The 21,357-nt window shown below is 36.5% G+C and overlaps 1 protein-coding gene across 2 annotated transcripts in view; it reads right to left on the minus strand.

Moving 5' to 3' along the window:
* Positions 1 to 619: 619 nt before the first annotated feature.
* Positions 620 to 21,357, minus strand: part of DMGDH (dimethylglycine dehydrogenase) — a 45,887-nt gene continuing 25,149 nt past the window's right edge. The window contains exons 10-16 of one of the 2 annotated variants that reach the window (XM_030003941.2): positions 20,470 to 20,635; positions 17,688 to 17,818; positions 16,044 to 16,261; positions 14,965 to 15,122; positions 13,811 to 13,870; positions 2,505 to 2,639; positions 620 to 1,845 (exon numbers count right to left, since the gene is read on the minus strand). In XM_030003941.2, the coding sequence (XP_029859801.1) occupies positions 1,630 to 1,845; positions 2,505 to 2,639; positions 13,811 to 13,870; positions 14,965 to 15,122; positions 16,044 to 16,261; positions 17,688 to 17,818; positions 20,470 to 20,635 (1,084 nt within the window). In that variant the 3' untranslated portion in view covers positions 620 to 1,629. Of the gene's footprint in view, positions 1,846 to 2,504; positions 2,640 to 12,615; positions 13,043 to 13,810; positions 13,871 to 14,964; positions 15,123 to 16,043; positions 16,262 to 17,687; positions 17,819 to 20,469; positions 20,636 to 21,357 lie in introns of those variants that run through there. The other variant, XM_030003942.2, reaches the window with a different exon arrangement.

The following is a 21,357-nucleotide window of genomic DNA, read 5'->3' on the forward strand; positions in this document are numbered from 1 at the left end:
AACTGTACACTCCAGCATGTGGCGTCTACTAATTTGTATGTTCTTGGGAAATACTGAAATTCAAAACTATGTTCCTAAGAATTGTTCTCCTCCTCCATAGCCTAAATAAAACCATATAGCATTGTGTTGTATTTTAGATTTCTTAAATGCTCAAGGAAACGTAGTGGCCAACTGTCTCATTACAAATAATGTCACCTTTGGAAAAAGTAACATATCTGATTGGTTCAGCAAAGCAGAATTAATCACCCATGAAAGCATAACAGAGAATAATTTCAAAATGGATTTTTCTCTCAAGGTAGTACTACATGCAGACCTGCCAAAGCTTGTATATTTTATTTTGACCTGCTTCTTAAAAGATACTCAGAACAGCAAAATGTAATGTCAGCTTACTTTAGCAAGAGTAAGTTTCCATTACTCAAATTCTGTTTCTCCTGATATATTGTGTTTATATATTTGCTTCTTTGCTGAAGATTTAGAGGCACCAACTCCTTTGAAGAAAGTACTTTTTGGACATTATTCATATGTACTTCAAAAATGTTTATCTATAGCCTAAAAGGGAGTGTTGCTCCTTGTAAGTTGGAAATTGTGACATTGTTATTCAAAAGAATTGTTGAGCATATTACAGAATTCAGAAGACTGTTTTAATAATTTAGTTCCCATCGTATACGTTATCCCAATCCTGCTTATTCAGGTTATCAAATATTTAGCACTAAATAAAGCTCCTCTGCTGTGGATTTAATTGTATTTTTTTCATTGTTAATATTTCTGTGTAACAACATATGGCTCTTATTGCTGTTCAATCTATAATTAACAGGAAAAGGAAGAACTGAATTTCTCTGGTATCAGTCTAGCACTTCAGATTTAGAACAGTAAATCCATGATACAGTACTTTAAGTTCTGTTCAGAAATTGAACAATAACATCCTGTGTGTTTTCGAATATTACATGTAATCTACCAGATGATTCATACAAAATAATGAAGAATGGGCTTCCTATAATTGTTTCATTAAGAACTAGATTTTGATCTTCTGTGAGAACTTCTGCCAGATTGACACATTGGGAAAAAATGTTAACAGTTCAGTTTGCCTTTAATATTGCCTTTATTGTTTTTAATGGTTGCTGGGATGTATTTCAATTCCTTAGGAAGCATTTCTGTGCAGAACTAGTGAAATTATTTTAATGATGAGTTTGTGCTGTCACGTTGTAAGGAGCCAGGATAAGCTACTTTACCCTGAGGGCAGGCAAAGGAGGAACTGTGAGCATCAAGGAAGAGGAAGAATTTGCTATTGGCCAATACCAAGAGCAACTTTCTCCTCTGCCTTAATTTAGATCTGCTAGCCAATGTGGGAGCAAGCTGAACCAGGGATCTACTCATTGCCTGCCACTTTGTGCTCACAAGTGCTACCAAGAAGGGGAATGCATACTTGATCATGCAGTCTGCTCAGATCTCTAATGTGAACAGCCCACACAAGGAAACAAGAGGGTAACACCATTGAATTTCTCAGTGATGTATGGCAATGAGGATCTTGTGTTTAGTAATTTGCAAATCTGAGTAGTTTGATTCTCTTAATTTCATGCATATTAATAGAACTATCTCCTACTGCACAATTTGCTGTACCCTCATCTGTGTTTATATTTGGGGACTTTCACCCTTTCTCTGAAGGCGCATTCTCGTTGGTTCAGTCAACACCAGTGGCTCTTGTGTAACAGTTGCTGGATAATTTTTTCCTAACAGTTCAACCTCCAATTTCTGTCCAACTTTGCTGAGTTCTGTGGGAACATATGCAAAAGCCAGACTCTGCTGAACACTGTAACTGAAACTTCCAGATGTGGTGTTGCCAATAACCTGAAAAAAACCACAAACATGTATCTTTATTTTCAAGATGCAGTGAGTTTTTCTTAAAAAACAAACAAACAACAACCTAAACAACTACACACCTCGTACACTAGTTTTGGTTTATACACTTCAGCCATCAAGCAAGTTTAAAGTGTGTCATGCAGTTCATAATGTTCTCTACTGTGGATGACATCATCTTACAGTGGGAAGATTTTGCTCCTTGAAAAAACAGTCTATTCTATTGTGTTCAATTAAGTTGAACACATGCATATGTTTGTTATATACAATAATTTAACTGCTAGTGAGTGTTTCAACACATAATCTGTGCTGAAGTGTGGAGGCACAAATTTTGCTGTTGTTTTGTTTCTTTTAAGTGAATAGCAAAAGTGTTGTTAGGACAATGGTGAACTTGCAGAAGAGAATGAATGACAATACTTTAGTGTGTTCCAAATCTAGTTTCTGTGACTTGATGGTATTTCACATTTTCTGTGTAGATATTTAGTTAGCCTTTGGTTCCTGCTTGAAGATTAGAAAGTGTTTATCATAGCTTCAAATTGTTCTGTGCCAGTAAAAAAAAAAAAAAAAGCATTCACACTTCAAACACAAAGTTAAATTCTGTTCATGGAGAATTAACATTATTTTCTTGTAACATGATCTATAGTCCTTACCTTGCCATTATGCCACACACTTTCATTTCCCTCTGGATCAACATTATCTGTTTCCAGGATGAGATACACCAGTCGTCGTTTGAGCCCATTTTCTTTAATCTGCTTCAGTGCTTGCTTTCCTGTAAAGTCTGCTGGCTGAAAAAAATAGAAGATAAGTATGATGTATGGTTATTCGGATTCTGCAAAAAGTTTAGAGATATAGGAATTTAAACTTATCTTCATTTGTTTTCCTATCACTTAAGTATTCTGTATGAAATATAGATGAAATCAGATCTTTGACACATACTATACGTTGTATCTTGGTATTTTTATATTGGTACATTATATCTTGGTAACTTTATTCAGTATATTAGTTTTTCTAGATGTCAGTCCTTTAATATCTGTAATTCCAAATGTAGTAGGAATATATATGTAGTGAGATGTGTGTTACAAGACTGTCTGTCCAGTTAAGGTTGTGAGCCAGAAGGCTGTATATCATTTCAGTTTCTATTAAAAAAAAAGGAACTCTGATACCCAGATCCTAAAGTCCGTGCCTCCCTCTGTGGACCATCAGCCATGACAGTAACTTGTTACTATTCCAGTTTGGTGTCTCTGCCAGGCTGCAGAGCTGGCAGTTTACTCCATATTCTTGTTTTAAGGTATGTATGTTTTTTTCCCCATATCTACCATTTTATGGGACAATGCAGCATGTTAGTTAAAGAATACTACTATCATTTGGAGTTTCCTTTTTCAGCTTGCCTAGAAAGGTACAAGCAGATTCTCATATTTCTGGAAGCAGACTGCATAAATGTAAATGTGTGACAAGTATGGGGGGAACCATCAGTAAGTCTCTGAATCCCCAAGGGTATATAGGACAGTATTTATTGTATGTGATAATGTTGAGCTGATTCCACTAAGCTAGCCTGATTCCATGGCCAGGTTCACAGATATGAGCTTATTTTGCCTACCAGTAGCTGTGAACCTGACTTGTCTAACACTGTTATCTTCTAAGTCTTAAATGTAACTCAGACAACTTCCTTACTTAGTTGGCTGGGTAGTGGATAAATTGGAAAAAGAAGCCATAGAAAAAAGAGTTGTTATAAACTTTGTGGTCCTGGACAGAATGCCTCAAGAACGAAGAGAAAGCCCCTTTCAAAGATGCTGACAGTTCCAAGAGAGGATAAAACAGTAATCAAGCTGGATATTATTATTTCTAATAACTGTGCACTAAATATTAGGAACAGTGGTTTACAAATTCTGCTTATTCATTTTTTCTTTAAAGGTATAGATCAGGCAGAACAAAAGATCTGTATTCAACTCATTTGCCAGATCCACATCAGCCTGCGTCATGGGCAAGAAACATAATAGCAGTTACAAGGTCCTCTAGCTTTCCAGCCTTTGCTGAGAAGATGACTAGCAACAAAACCTATTTTAAGGCAGTTATCTTAGGCCTGAAGCAGGAATTATATTCATTTGCCGAGTGGTTAAGAGAAAAGTGAAGATGTCAAAAATACTATTTCTGGTAATGTTCTTTTATTTCTGTAGAGAATTATTGCACTGTCAGAATTACACGCAACACATTATACTTATATTTGGAATAGATTATTATGCAGTTAGTTCACATGTTCTTATTTCTGTAGTTCTTGTTCAGGTTCACACATGTCTATGTGTAGGCTCAAAAGAAATTATTAAAGCAGTGAGCATCTTTTGAACTTTGAAAGATTAGACTCTGTAAGCAGTTGTGGAAAACAGCTTATGAACCAGTTAAGGACCAATTAGTCTGAAAATCAAGGCGGACCAACTGAGGATAGAGCAGATACTGCACATAAAGATCATAGATGGTGCCCTTTGGGGAAAGTCAGCATGAAATACAGCTCAGATCAGAAAAACAAAGAACTGTGAGGACTCATTTTCGAATATAACTGTCAAGATGCTGCTGGAAAACATAAAGCAAATATCTCAGATGAGACAATAACCAGCTACTGGTAGTTCCCTCTCACTTTTCATAGAATTACATTTCTACTACACAGGAACATTTATGAAGGGAAATGCCCATAACTAGAAATGCAGATAAAACTGTATACCATAGCACAACACACAGGGTAAAATGCTTTGCGTGACAGAAAGAAATACCAAGGAAGTAAATATTCTACAGGTATGCTTAGCAATGAATCAACTCCTTCCTATACATGGTAATGTAATATCTGGTATTTAGGTGCAAGGAATGTAACTGTGGAACTAAACACAAGTATTCAAACACTATGTTATATGCCCTAGGGCCTTCTGACTGGCCTCCAGCTGCTGTTCTGGAAGAGGTATGGTCTCCCTTCAGTCCTGTGTCATATTTGCCAACCCAGTGTGGATGTTAGTGATACACTACGGCATCTAAAATGGCAGTATGAATGTCTGTAAATTCCCAACTTTAGATCTCATGATAATAAAAGAGTGGCAACAGAGAGGACTCTCTCAGAACCAGCTTCCAACAGCATTCTTCTACTATGTCCTTCTCAGTTGAGTTACCATCAAGTTTTGCCGAAGTTTGTAATCGGTGACTTTGGGAATGTTGTATCACACAGCACTGATATAGCTACTGCTATACTAAAAGCATGGCTCCTTTTTTTCTGGTGTATTCAGATACTTGCAAGCGCATAGACGTAGAGAGAGATGAAAGCTTTATAAAACATTCATCATTTTCATGTTTGGGGCTGTTGTGGGGTTTTTTTAATCCAATATTTCTGGTTACTTTCTACCTCTATTAATTCCTCATTTAGAAATGGAAGAACAGTTTCCATAAAGGTTAATGCAGCAATCATAATCAGAGCCTTCAGTATGACCTGCTAACAGATGTGTACTTCTTTAATGGGTCGCTTCCAGATTAACTGTATAGATGACAGTTAACTCCTGTTAATACACTAATTACTGGAACCTTGAGGTTCACAGCAAAAATAATTTTTACTTCCATTTCTTAATTACTTTTTAGATATGGAAACCATTACAGCAAGCAGTTAGCAGGCTTTAGAATCTATGTATGTCTGGATCATTTTTTGCCTATTGGTTACAGATACAAAATTAAATTCTTACCCAATTAATTTTAACTTGGCCAGGCTTTTAGCCACCTGGAGTAAACCACTACATAGTTCTTCTAAGTGGAGATGGATTTGGGGGATTTCATGTAATGGGTTTGTTCTTTGTTATTTTATGTTCCTTGAAGGTTAAAAATATACTTGTCTTTTTAGAATCATGGCTTGGAAAAATAACCAAGAGGTAACCTAGAATTCAAACTCTGCAAAATATACACAAATATATAAATATATATATGTATATATACACACACACCCCATCTGCAAAAATGTGTCTATATATGTATATGTACATGCATAAACACACACATACATAAATGAACACTATATGAACACGGATAAAAATGTATATGTGAAAATATATGTGCATATATAATGTACAACTGCAAAAAAATATGTGTACATATACATTTTTTAAACATTTAAAGCAACTTCTTAAGAAATTCTAAGCATATGAATCTGACTAGTTCAGTCTTTTGGTTTTACAGTTCTTGGGTATCCATGTCAATTTTATACTAACATATTTCCACCATTACTCATTTTTGATTTATGAGTGTGTGTGCATGAGGTCATTCATTCCAATCAAAACAGCATTTTGGAAACTGATTCATTCAACCTCAGTCTGGCTATTCTTGGTAACAACTGCTTCCTGTTTCTAGGAGAAAAATAGTCAGTTTGGGTATTGCTTCTATTTGTCTTAGCTTGTTACACTAAATATAATGCAAGAAAAAAATCCCATTCAAAACAGTATAATTCAATAAATTAATATTAAAAAAACCAAACAAAAACAAACAAACCCAAAACCAGGAGAAAAAGAACAGAAACAAAGGAGAACCCTGAACAATTCCAACCTCAAACAAATATCAAATTTAAAGCTACTCTTATTGTCTCTTAGTTTTAAAAAAATAATCACTTGACATGTAGTAACAATGTAAAACTTTTACTAGTTAAGAGTAAGGACAGTCCTAATAAGCTAAGCCTAAAAAACAGAAGACTTCCATTGTCTTGGCATAAGGTCCCAAAGCATTAAGCTTTGGCAGATGTAATATTTTTCATATAAAATAAAACCATTCCTTAGATACAAGAAAAAGACAGTATCTGCTGCTTAGCTTCATATTCTTTAGTTTGAGTGCAGCTCACAAGATAAAAACAAAAAGATGGGTTGTGCTTTTTACTTGTGTTACCTAACACACACATTATAATGGAAAATCATATCACAGAGACAAATCAGTTAAGCAGATAAAATAGCAGATAGCTAAAGGGAGCCCATTGATTATCTCATCTATTATCATATTAGACATATGTATTTGCCTTGCCCTTCTCCTCAACAGACTTTTACCTTGTGCAAGTTACCAAGTGTTTGCTAGCACAAGATAAAAACACTTTTTTTTTTTTTTTTGAAAAGCATTCAGGAGACAATAACCAATGAGGTGACTTTTTAGGTACAGTGATGTACCCTGAAAAGTTTAACTTACTGTGTTTCAAGTGTGCTTGGCTTTTAATGGCATGCAGATCCTAATTCTAATCCTCTGTAAAAACCTTTTGTGGCTTAAGGGAAGCAAAGGAATATAAATTGTCTATAAAACCTGCAATTTTATTTTATTTTTTTTAGATTGTGCAGTTTAGCAGAATAAATTCTAGGTATCTAGGAAGAAAAATGACATATCCATTCAACAAGAACTGTCAGCAAAGATATGCAAATCTCTTAATAATGAAATGTTGTCATTTATTTGGTATGCTACTTATGACTGTGGGCATACAGCCAAATTATCTACACAAAGCCACCCAACTGAGTAAGGCAGCACCAACAGCTGCTGTGATCTGCTATAACCATCATGTTACAACACACTGGAGACAGCATCAATGCAGTATTTTGAAATTAATTATTCTTAGTTGGATGCTCTTCAATAATTTCAGGGTAACACTCCAAATGATATCCCCCTCACCAGGGTGTTAACTGAAGATCATTTTCCTCTGCAGGTAGCAAATATTTGGCAAGCTTCTTTTTCTGTAGCAAACCAAAGCTACAGTTTACACTGCACAAAACACTTTTCTAAGGGAGATGTGGCCAGTCAGTATGTATGACACCTTCATCACTGCATCTTTAATTCAATCTGTCTAAGCCGTTCTTGTATGCAAACGGCCAGCTCTAAGAAATTGATATGATACAAACAACTGATGAATTATTGAACTATTTTGGCTCAAAATTCCTAGGTTAGTGGGTCTTTATTGCTTTACATGGTCCAGCAAACACACTGGGAGCGACCTAGGTGTGCATGTTATACAGATAACAAAATCATTGCAGATTCTTCCCGATGTGTTTCATACTCTGTGTAAATTTAAGGAATAAATCCTCTGTTTTATGACCCTCTCAACATCAAATGAAGTAACCATAGAATATGGTTCCACTCCTCATTTTTAATTTGAATGGGGACAGGATTTCGGTGGAAAAGTACACTTCATAAATATGTTATAGGGATAATAAATGGAGATTGAAAGAGAGAGGGGAAAAAGAAGTACCCTTCCCCACTCTCAAATACCTAGTACCCTTCCATCACTCCATCCTTTTTCAGATCCCTCTGCTTTCCCCCTGGCAACTTATCCCTTCTTCATTAAAGTCTGTGCTCTTTCTTCTCCCTCGTCCTTCCTTTCTTGTGTGGAATAGAGCTGGCACAACACACATTATACCAGGTTATGGAGTGGGGTCGGTGCCACTACTGCAGTCATTCCTCTCAGAACAGGAGGGATGCAAGTTGGAGAAGTGAAGGAAGGGCGGACAATGGCAATAAGGGGGAGCTACAGAAACTCTCGAAGGTCAGCCTGTCCAGCATCAAGTTGGAGCACTGCTCCCAGCAGACCTGGACAGCAAGTGTCAGGCATTCCACCCACTAAGCCTGCCCTATACTGGATTTTAGAAGTGAGAAGATTAAAATGAATCATTTGCTATAGTCCTGCAGACACAGCTCCCATTTTAAAGTCAGTAATTTTTTAAGGTGGGGGGAGAAGAAAAAAAAACAACAGATAGTTAAGAAGTGGAAAACACAAGCAACCGGCTACATATGCTGCAATGCTGCAGAGACCCAGAGCTAGCATGTGCATCTTTTTTCTGCCACTTTTTCCACCCTCTCTCTTCACCTAGCGCTGGGTGGTGTTCATGGCCCGAGCCCTGGAGGCCCACAGCAGGACTGACAATTCTGCTAGTGCTCCCTTTTTGGAAGGCACGCTCTCTGCAGTTGTGCCACTTCAAACTTTTTTGGTGCTCTTTCTCCAAACTGCACTATAAAATGACAAAAAAAGCCTTTTCTCTAAAAAGATTTACTGTTTTGCACTTTAATAAATCAGGACATATCACTTTAGACCATGGTAACACAATGAGTTGGACTGACACAACTGAGGGGCTGTTCTGGCAGTGTGGCCAGGAGAGAAACAAATTACTGGAAAGAGGATGGCATGAAACTGTAAGTTTAAATTTGATACCAAAGGAATAAAAGGGTGGAGGAACAGCCTTACAACTGCTCATCCTAGTTTCCTGTGAGATAACAACTTAAGTATAGTTACGTTGGAGGTTAGGTAAATAGTCAAGTACTGTAGCTTGTCATTCACCCTCTGTGTGAAGCTGCTGGACATGACACAACTTCTATTCATAATGAATAATGAAGCAGTTAAATGCTCATGTGTCTAATAGGTGCAATAGTAGAAGCCACCAAATGCCAAAGTAAGAAAAAGAGGTAGGACTTGCAGTCTATGAGGCATTTTTTGACACTGAAATTCAGGCAGTCACCTAGTAGGGTTAGTGGAGGCGAGACATAAATAGTGCTAAGCAGACAGGGAAAGAAGCAGGAAACATCGGAGAAAAAGGGAAAGGGAAAGGGAAAGGGAAAGGGAAAGTAACAGCTGGTAGAGTAGACCTAAGAAAATGTCAGAGATTCTAGGTATTGTAAAATCTGGGAAGAAGCTTGGAATGGAGAACAAAGAAACTGCCCCAGTAAATAAACAGGGCTGCAACAAAGAAACACTGCCTCTGAAAATGGTATTTCCTCCTAGTGGAAAAAAACCACGAAATCTTAGCTAAGCATTCAGATGCTGGCCTGGAAGAGGGCACTAAAGTAGAGTTCCAAAGGGTTTCCATCATCTACCGCATTCTTCTCCCAAATCGCAGTGAACTGTTGCTGCAGAGGGAGTGACCAGGAGGTGGCAGTCTTGGATATTGCAAAACAAGTCACAAACCTGCAAACAAGTACGGACTTGTGTAGCTGTACGCTCTTGATGCCTGTTGGCACTATTGGATTCACATGTTCATATCTGTGAGCTACTCAGATTGACACGAAGGTTTTATTGGGACTTCTGGTCCATTACACTCAGAGAAAAATAGGCTGTTTTAAGAATATTGAATTAAATAAAAATAATCAACCACTTCAGAAGACCAAAAGGACACATGCTAGCAGGTTTTTGAAGATGTAGTCAGCTTCTGAAATAAGGAAATATTTTTTTTTGCATGTCCATAGTGAACATAATAATCAGTCATAAGTTTAAAGTGTAGCAGGAAAACATTTTCTAACATAAGGATAGCAAATCACCAGAAGAGGCTTCCCAGGGAGACTGCGGGATCTTCAAGACTGAGAGGTCTTTGTAATTTCACATATGAAATTTTTAAACATACGGCAAGGTAAACACAGGTGTCATTGATTCTGCCATAGAACAAAGGTCTGGAGTAAACTAACATCTGGTGATTGCTTATCTTTTTCTATGACAGTATCTGAAAAATCCATGACGTTTAAACCAGGGGTTTGAAAAATAAAAAGCATTCAGAGGTGATATACTATATCTTTGACCACTTGAACCTGAGAAAGTACAAATGTATGGCAGAACTACAACAATATTCTGGGATGTGGAGCAAAAGAATTGCAACTTTTTCTTCTTTAAAGATATTCTGTGAATTTCCTGCCACAAAACCCATTAGGACTCTATCAAATATTTAGTAGCTTATTCATGAGATGAGGCTATCTAACAACTTATCTAACTTACTAAATGTAATTGAACAACCAAAAGAAAGACAACAGGTATTAAAAAACAGTCCCACCCCTAAAATGGACAGATTTTGTTGTGAAGTTATGAAGACATTGTATACTCTAAATTAGAAATTAATCCTGTTACTGTCCCTCCACTTCAGTTTAACCACAGCCCATCCTGCTCATCTGTGCAAGGAAGCAACTAACATCAGTATTAGAGAAAAAAGGAGTATCAAGCAGAGTCTGGAGGAAACCACCTAGAGCGATACCATGTCTTCAGCCCTACTGATAAAATGAAAGTTGCCACAGAAATCCTGAGGAAACAGGTTTACTTATTGTCATGCTGTAATTTAATAGACTGTGAGGGAAAAAAAAAAAAAAATCAGCTTAAGCTTTTAAGAGTTTTTTCCCTGTTACTTGTCACAAAAAAATTACTAGTCTGTATGTACCTGAAGACAATGCGTACACTAAACTTTTTAAACACAGAGAAATATCAGGATTTTATTGGGAATTTATGTATCTTCATACTTATTCCCCAATTATTTGAATGCCCTCTCATGGAAATGAAAATGCTTTTTGATTGTATTACCTTCACTGGCATTTGGTTTTTCATTCACTTTAATTTGTTTAGAAACTGCTCAAATTTTCCATGACATACCACTCAAGGTTCACTTATGCTGAAGTTTTTTGCCCATTTTGTAAGCTATTTCAGCTGCTTGTTGCACAGTAAGAAGTGCTCTAGTAATTAACTGAACAGTGCATTTTGGTTCTAATTTACACAGAATTAGCACTTGCCCCAGCTGGGGGTGCATGCTTAAAGGAATAATCCTTGTAAGGAACCCAATTGACCAAGATGTCAAAAAGAAATATTTAAGTATCTATTGCTTGTAGTCTTTATCTTGTTTGCCCCTTTTGGGAGGAAAATTTCCTTAACAATAGGAACAGATGGTAACTGAGTATTTTGCTTGTCTTCAGTCACAGTGGCCTATAAGGAATGCTAAGGTCTATGCCATGCCAAACGGACAGCAAAACCAGAGGCATGGAATTGGGACTCACAGCCCCAAACTGCCAAGAAGCAGAGTAAATAATCTCACATTGTGCTTCGTGCTACAGTGTTTAGACCACTTCCAATATCTGAGTTTGCTCATGCACCTCTGCAGTGTCAACATACAGTCACAACTGCCCTCATTTGAGTCAATAAATAAACATTGATTATTTCCTTTTTCACACCAGTTCAGCAAAACTGGCAAATGTATTAGGCTGACATCCTGCATCTATGCTGGAGAGTCATTCCATGTTCATTCATCTACAATGTCAGTATCTGCTCCAGAGAGCCGTTCCAACCCTGCATTTCAACCATGCGGACAAGTGTGTAGAGCAATAATCAAGTGCTTCATGCACACTAATGCCTTCATGGGCTTTGCATGGGCATCTTGGCAAGCAACACTTGCCCTGCTTATGGCTGCTTTCCTGCTTATACTAAAACAAACAAACAAACCAACCCCAAACAACAAACAGATGTATCAAATAGCAGTGGAAAGAAAAACTATTAATAGTAACATTATTTTTTATTGCATTCCCCTGTAATCCCACTAATGCTTTTCTCAAGATGGGAAAGTCCTTGATGAGTAAATACAAAATAATCCTGTTCTATAAGATTCTGTATTTCCCTTGCATGTGTCACTTACTCTGATTAGGGCAAAATTACACTACCCAATGGAGACATCTATAACTCTGCTACCTGTAGGAGCTGCCATTGACATCCCTGGGAGCACCTGGGAGCAGCCTCAATCCTGCATACGTTGAATAACTTTAACATCTATAGACAGGTTCAACAGTTGGAGAAGAAAAGCATCTTCCTGGGCTTGTCCCTGTTATGGTGGGTGAAATTTTCTCACAAAGATAAAAGCACCTTTTTTAGGTTTAACATGCCTTCATAATTCTTGCCTACCCAAAATTTAAGATTTGTTGTTTATTTGGAGCTGTAACTTAAAGTTTGGGATTCCTTTTATCAGTTCCACAGTGTCTCCACATAACATGGCAAAAATATCAAGGGTCATTTATTATCTGATTTATCACAATTTCAGGTATAATGGGAACATAAATAAGAACAGAGTTTGTCCCTATATCACATTACATCATTGTAAAGATAAAATGTTTCACAAACATTAATTTCTCTTCTTGATCTCCCTTGTGTAAAAATGTTGGCACTTTATTTTACAGATGAAAAAACTGAGGCAAAAGATTAAGTCAGAAACAGCCCCTCAGTTAGGGCACCTAACTTCAAATGTCTAGACCTGATTTTTTAAATTAGAAACTTCACATCCACTGTGCAGGTAACTGCTCTTCATGTTGATGGGCTAACTGGTAGCAACAGATGGCATTAGAGTTGCACAGGAAACAATTTCACCAGGTTTCATGGAAAGGTCCTCAATTTGACAAGAGTTTGGACATTTTGTTTGGGATTCATCTGGACCAGAAAAGAGAATTACAAGCAATTTCTGTATCTATTAGACTATAAAAGAGTTTGATTTGCTAAAATATTAATACATGAAAATGAAGGTGCTAATAAAAGGAGATAGAGTAACATCTTTTCCTTTTTACTGCCCATTTTAATTCAATTAGCCCCGTTTTCTAAACTTCAAATCAGGCAGGAACAAGTTATGAGCAGAGGACTTCTTCAGAAATCCTATGAACAACTAATTATTTTTTTAACCAATATATTAATTTAACTTATATATGACATATCTAAGTTGTCAGTCAGCAGTTCTTCTAAAAAATCTATTGTTTTTTTCAGTAATTGCTGTACTAGAGTTGTAGCCAGGGAAAATGACTCTACAGACATCTCCTTTAACAAGAATAAGCAGGTAAAATATTTTCACAATATGAATAGGCTTGTTCAGCTTGTATATAGATACTATATGCTTACAAAGGCAGATTAATCAAATTTGTCTATGAAAATAAATCACAAAGAGTTATTTTTCATGTAGACAACATTCAGTATTTGCAGCTTCCTGATCTAATGTATAATTTTGTTAGCAAGAAACACGCAAAAATACAAAACATTATTTTAAACAAATCAGTACTTATAAAGTAATTATTCTTATCATTATTCTTATAGTTTCTCGGTTCATTTTCTAAACCTATTTTATTTTACAGATAATGACATTTTTCTTTTCAAACACTTAAATGAATAACCTTGGACATAGTAGAACACTTGGAAAATAATAAGACATACCTTGTTTATCTTTACAAAGTATTCCAGTCCAGCTTCCAAGGGATTAGTGTCACAGTTCATCTGTTAAAAAAATATAAATTCACCATCCGTACATGATGGACCATCATAGCTTTTGGGTTGGGAGGGGTTATTTATTCATTCTATGCATCTTTGTATTTACTCCTGAGTCAATGTCTTTCACGTTGCATATGTGCAACTTCCATTTGAATACACTGTAAGCTTCCAATATGTGATTTCAAGAGAATATCTACTATTGTGCCTAATATAAATACGTAAAACATTCATCTAAGTTTTGATATGCAAAGTAAACATGCATTTCAGTAAGAAACAGGATTTTTTGTCAAAGCAGAATGGAACCTGCAGAAGATTGAATAACTGGGGTATACATATTAATTGCAACACAGCAGAATGTCTTAGCTGGAGAGGAAAACAAAACACAAAGCCTATTTTATTCACTACCTTCCCATTAGTTGTAGGGGGAACGATTTGTTTGGCAGCATTTGAAGCAAGAATGAAAATAGTTACCACAGGGCAAACAAAAAGGATCCCTAAATGCCCACCATCTCATCTTCTTGAGTTCTTTCATTTCCAAAGGAATTAGGAAAAATTTCAGGTAAGCAGAAATTATACTGATTTTCCCCAAATTCTATAGGCATCCTCAGTAGTTCTTTATTGTAAGTGAGCAAGTTCAGCAGAAACAAGCTAACGGGAAATGAAAAGGTTCCAAATACATTATGAAGCAAGAATAATTGGCCTCTCATGACATAGTTATTACAGAAATAAAACATTCTCAGAATCTCTCAGCCAAACCTTTGATTTCAAAACACTAGAGCTCAGCAAAATCCTCATAATTTTGTTATACACAAGAGGGAAAAACATCAGTGAATCAAAATAAGTGTCTCCTTGCCAGCAGCGCAATGGGGTATACTAGTTATTTTTATTTAGAAAACACACTGTTCAGAATTATAGCAGGTTTTCCTGCTCAAGGTAAATTTTCTTTTCATGCTAAATTGAGAAACTGGAACAAATACTATCTGTGCTAACTCTGTCTAAAAGCTGTATAGGCATAATGAAATTTAAAAAAAAAAAAAACCCAAACAAAAAAACCCATAAAACCAACCAGAAACAATAATAAAGAACTTATATTTCCTGACCTCTGCCCCCCAGGCTCGGAAACCCTTTTCCAGCCTTAAAGCATTCAGAGCATACGTTCCAAAGTTGTCAATTCCCTCTTTTTGGCCAGCTTCCATGATTGCACCGTAAAGAGCTACAGAATCTTCTTTTCTATGATAGAGCTCCCAGCCCAATTCACCTGTTATACAAACAAGATTAATGGTTTCATCAGCTCAACAATGAAACAATCCTGATAAATACAGTCCTATCCTTGGTAAAAAGTGGAGATCAGTGCTGTAAGTGTTAATTCACATTCTAGGGTCAATTCTGCTATCATATAGCAAGAATAATTCCCTGCAAGAACCACCAGAGGATCTAGACCCTAGCTCTAAAGCAGTGGTACTATTATTCTAATTTAAACTGTTGACTGAAATCGGGGGGGGGGGGGGGGGGGGGGGGTGGAGGAAGAGGGGGAACCAGAATAACTGATAAGAAAAGGTTATGTAATTAAGCTTCACCTCTCATTGTAACTTCAAGGCATTATAAACAGATGACGACTTGGCAAATGAACAGCAAATGTAACTGAGTGTAAATAAGCATAAAATTAGTGTGTTGTATCATATTTAGTGCAATAGAAAGAGAATATGAATTACAAGGACTTCAGGTGCGTTAGAATGTTCTGAATTCAGTCTATTGCAGTAGAGATGAACACAAAAAGAAATAAAAAGTAACTGAGAAAAACAAATTCTCAGCAGTACAGCGTTACATTTCTAAGGCACATGACAAACACTAATATACGGTAATCCAAAAACAATTCTTGACGTTGGTTTTGCAGCAAATACCACAGAGGTTATCAGAACTGGCCTTTTGTTCTGTAAAATAAATATTTACACTGTAGGGTATTCTAGAGAAAAAGGTCTTGGAAAACTCGGCACAGACCCTGACCATATCACATTTTAAAATCAATGTACTGTGTTTCCTCACACATTTATATATAAAATTTAATGAACCCATTGCTTATGAAAACATGATGAGATTTATTTTTCAACCTACTTTTAGTTACACTTATTATTTTATTCATTGTCTATTTCCATAAGAGTCTGTTTTCTCTATTGCTTACCTGTGTACGATATCCTAATGGCAGTAACAGTAATATCAGAAAGTTTCAGATGTCTAGACTGGAGAAACTTAAATGAATCATCACTCAGATCCTCATTTGTCAACTTCTGGAGGACCTGTCGTGCATACGGACCCGCTACACCAAGTACTCCCATCTCATCTGTCATGTTTTCTATTTCAACTTTGTATCCACCTCTGATTACCTTGTCTTCTATCCATCTGCACATAAAACACAACATTGATTTTTTTTAATGAAAAATAACTGATTTACATAAAATTTAAAAAGGAATAATTTTTTGTTAGTGCTTATCTTCCCAGCAGCTGCCAGTCCCACACCTTCACAAAACCAATGGAAGTATGTGCCACATTATATAGTCAAATCCATCATTGAGGCTAAACAGTGTTTTCTGGTGAGATACTGATATAGGAACACAGGCATTTGGGATTCAGGCACGAAAGGGGAGAATTTAAATGGGTGGAACAGTATTTGCAAGATAAGAGAAAGAAGTGATAGGACTGAACACAGATTTGCCTTTGGATACAGACTGTGTTAATAAAAAGTCAACATACAGAAAGAGTAAGCAATAAACACAATGACCATAAGAAATCTCCAAATAAATTCCTGTGTCAACAGAAATGTACAACCAGGTTTGTTTCTTCCTGAATACAGTATTTAAAGTATTGGCAGGAAGTTCAGTTTTGATTTAATCAAAACTATCAGCTGCGTATTGTCTTTCAGGAAGCTCACAAAATAAATGTATTTTAAAATCTTATGAAGTACTACTTTGTTAAGCAGTGTTAAAAGATCTCAGGCACAGGGGAGTACCAAACAGGACTGTACAAATTTTGTAGAAGTAAATGCATTAGATCTGGTTCTGTCATTTGGTTCCTGAATGTGACAATGGTCCTACTGATTCCCATGGGACTGTAATAAAACAATACATTATTCATTGCGCATTGGGGTAGCAAATTTCAGTCTTTTATGTGTTGATTCATTTTGAATAACTGATTTGTCAGCAATCTCCAGTAAGAAAAATTATTTTTCTTAGTTTGTATGCACAGCCACTAATAGCACTAGAAACATCACTTCCAACGCTCATCTGTGAAGAGCATTTTAATGAAGTAATCCTGCAACTGCTTCTACTTCCTTTCTTTCCGTTATTTTGCTTTGTGATGCCAGAGCCCAAACCAGAAGACATTATCACAGTGTCAGGAAGAATGCACTACCCATCTGTACTGGCCAGGTCAGTGCCTCTGGGGTCATCCATGTTTAAAGCCAATTTTCTTATTTGCGCAAGACAAAACACTAGAAAAGAACAACTGTGCTGTGTTCCATCATGCAATGCCAAACACAAACAGGTTCAACAACAAAACAGGAACTACCTCCATTAAAGTATATTGCATAACTATCAGTAAATTCTCCATCTCTTTACATCAGCAATAATCCAATATGCAACTGCTTATACTTCAGGATTCAAGTCAACCACATTTCTAAGAAACCAAAATCAATAAATAAGTAGAATTCTCGTGAACTTAGTGAAAGGTTTGTTGAGTAATAATTAAGAATTTGGCACTTAGTAAAAAGGTTTCTGTATTAATGTCACTGTATATCACTATGTACTTACTGTATCAAAAATAAACTAACCTCAGATCATGGAGTTCTGACCCCGAGCCAGTTACAAGCATAAATTCTCTAGGATACAGTTGAGAGACTGTTAGCTCAGCATAAACTTTTCCTCTCGGTGTTAACATATGGCTTATATTTGTGGAACCCACCTACAGAGTAAAATTTGCAATTATTAAGAATGCAAAATAAAACTTTTGAATTCTTAAACTTTATGAAATGTATGGAAATAGATCTTCACTAGAAAAAGAAATTTTTTTATGTTTGTTCTGCTGTGCTGTAATAGGAGTGGACAGATACACAATTGGCCAAACTTAAGCTTTTTGTAGAAAAAAATTGAAATTTTCAAAGATAATGTAAATCAAGACCTTTATAAATATTTAATTGTGTATTAGACAAGGCATTCTTAAGCAACCTTTGATTTAGGAATGCGTTTTCAATGCAAATTCAATCAATTTTAGTTTGTTCTCTGATCATCAGAATAAAAAATTCTACATGTGTTATTGACATAAATATTCTTTTTCATTCATGTGAATAAGGCTTTCAGATCCCAAAAGGATAACATATACTTTGCCCCTTACTATAAAGAAATAAATACCAAGTTGGCTCATGCTTTTGTGGCCCTGATTTATGTATGCTTTTATATTTTATATAGTTGCTGACTATCAATCTACATCTCTGTAGCTTTGAATCAGGTTCTGTGTAAAAACGTGATCTCTAGAGGCAAAATTTCAAGTAACAGTTACTTAGCTGTAACCATAAAACATATACATGTTCATACAGATATTATCCATAGAAAGAGAAGTGTGAATGTGGAATGTGCCATAGCTGTTGTGCTGGTCTGGTTCCAGAGGCAGAATTTAGTCTCTCTTATTTCATTCTGCTTTCATAAGAACCTTGTCAATCAGTCCAGATTCCAGACAACGAATAGAAAAAGGACAAATATTGCAAGTATTAACATTCTTTTGCAAGGTCATATTACATTAATATAGTTAGTGGCATATTACAGGCACATAGTTGAATTTTCAGGTTCTGATGCTAGTCACAGTCGACCTGGTTGTGATACAAGTATATCTCCAGAAATGTCACTGAATTATTTTATAATGCAGACAAGCATGAATGGTACCAAAAATCAGACAACTTAAATAACCAACTGTTGTGAATACTGGGTTTTTAAGTGGATTCATAAGCTTTCTTTTTCCCCTTAGCAACACTGATTGAACTCCATAAAGAGCACTCACTTTGTTCTCATAATTTCTTGTTTAATCTTGCCTTCCCTCCACCACATAAATATATATGCAGCAAGTGTTATCCATGCCCCCTAATGACACAGTAACCCTTCTAGCTTGGGGTAGAGCTGGGAAGACAAACTTTTAATCTATATTGCTATCACAAAATTAATACAGTAAAAAAAAAAAAAGACTAAATTAATACAGTAAAAAAAAAAAATGAATTACATGGTAATTCAGGTTTTTCTTTCTCCTAAACCAATAGGATACCATTCTTGTGTACAGCCTTCCTATTCAGTTGGCTCTGACCTCTGAGAAGTTATCTGCCTTCATAACTATAGTCTCAGTGTACTTACTGTTTTCCTATGCTTCCTCCCTCTGGTGTCTGAAGCAGCTAAAACCATCACCTACAGCAAAAACTTAATGAAAGCCTGTGCTGAAATGAGCAAACCATGTGTCTGTAGCACTTCAGAATGGAACAATCTGCTTGCTGGAGGTGTATCTCTGAAGTTAAAGACACTACATGAGGGTGGTTGACAAAGCAGGAAGATAAAGGGACTCATGGAGCAGTACCATAAACTGAGGACCAAGAATAAGAAATAAGGGATAGTTTGTCACAGTATGCCATTTTTGGAAACAGGATCATATTCTGAGGATCTGTGAAAAGCCACACAAAATCTAGTGGAGAAAGGATGGGTGTGAGCTGAAAGCTGAATATCCTAATTATTTGCAACCCTGCCTGCTCCAGGCAGCCAGCTGTAAAACAGAGTCATTATGAGGGTGTGGAAAACAAGCATGGGTCACATTTGAAAAAAAACAAAAAAAAAAACCAAAAAAAAACCAACACCCCCCCCAAAACCCCAGATAACCCCCCCCCCCCAAAAAAAAAACCCAAAAAACCAAACCAAACAAAAAAACTGTTTCCTTGCGCATCCAGGAAGAATACAACATCCAGCTATGGTCAGGCAAGAGCACCTTCCACTGCTCTGCTCTGCTGCCTCATGCTGCCACAGTACAGCACAGTTTTAGGCAGGCAGCTGCCAAGCTATTCTACTATTTACTACTGTAAAAGAATTCCAGGTGAGATTCACTTGGACCTCTTTAGAAAAAGATTTGAAACACAGGAGGTTCTGCCTGAACATAAGGAAACATTTTTTTTACTGTAGAGGTGGTTAGGCACAGGAACAGGTTGCCCAGAGAGCTGGTGGATTCTCCATCCTTGGAGATACCCAAAAGCCATCTGGACATAGTCCTAGGCAACAAGCTCCAGGTGACCTGCTTGAGCAGGGTGTTGGACAAGATGACCTCCAGAGGTCCCTTCCAACCTCAGCCATTCTATGATTCAATGATCTGTGCCAAAAGGCACTTCTACTTGGGACTGCTTTAATATAAACTCCACTGTTTGTGCTCTTAACCAAGTGAAAAACATCTCCTGACACAGCAATTGCTCCAAAGTATCTGAGTGTTTGGTATCTGAAAGATACGGCAATAATATTATGTTTCATTTTCCATTTCTGAAACAGATCTTGTTTGTCTAAATCCTACATTAAAACAGTTATCACTGTCCCATTTACCTTTGGAACAACATTTGCAAATAGATGATCCAGCAGCTTAACAGAATCTGTGCCTTTTACTTTAAACTTGCCAAATGGTGACAGGTCAATCACACCGACTTTTTCCATAACCTGTTTGTACTCACGACCCACAGGGTCAAACCAATTTGTGCGCCGAAAACTGGGTCTGAAACAGAGCATTTACACACATAAAACACAATTTGGAAATTTTGTGCTCTTTTCAGCAAAACGTAGTCTTCAGTTTCTTCAGTTTAATAATCATTCAAAAGAGATAGACTTTCCTAATTGTAGGTAGCTTACCCAATATTTTCCTTGGTCTAACATAGCTTAATTATTAAAATCCTTTAACAACAGAGAAAGATATGGGTGATATTTTATCAACCATTTTGTATGATAAACTGTGAACTGTTCAAATGTTAGAAGAAGTAGTAGTCTGTTGTGTAAATTTACAGCATACTTTCTTGCTGAATCATTTATTTGAGCTTAAGGTGTCAAAGGCTTTATTTCTGAATAGCAAAGTGTGTCTCTATTCCTTTATGAGCCTCATTTAGATTGGGACTCCAGTATCCCTGTGGAAAACATTTATTTGCTGGATGCACGCTGATGCAAGCAGGTAACTAGGTGGGCAGGCACCGAGAATTAAAAAAAAGAAAGGAGGATTGGACTTCTCCTTTCCTGAGAATTATACGGAGAGGAACGAGCTTTTTCATGAAAACATTATACTGTGCTGCGGATCAAATAATAAGAAAGGGAGAAAAATACAAATTTATAATTAACAAATTGTTCTCTAATCTATTCCTTGAGCTAGGCTGCTCTCTGATACCCCAAATGTAGGAGAGTCACAGGATATCTCGATGTGTGTTTTGAAATGTCTGCATTATCAGAATG

The sequence above is a fragment of the Aquila chrysaetos genome, chromosome Z, assembly GCF_900496995.4.
Source record: "Aquila chrysaetos chrysaetos chromosome Z, bAquChr1.4, whole genome shotgun sequence".
Lineage (NCBI taxonomy): Eukaryota > Metazoa > Chordata > Aves > Accipitriformes > Accipitridae > Aquila > Aquila chrysaetos.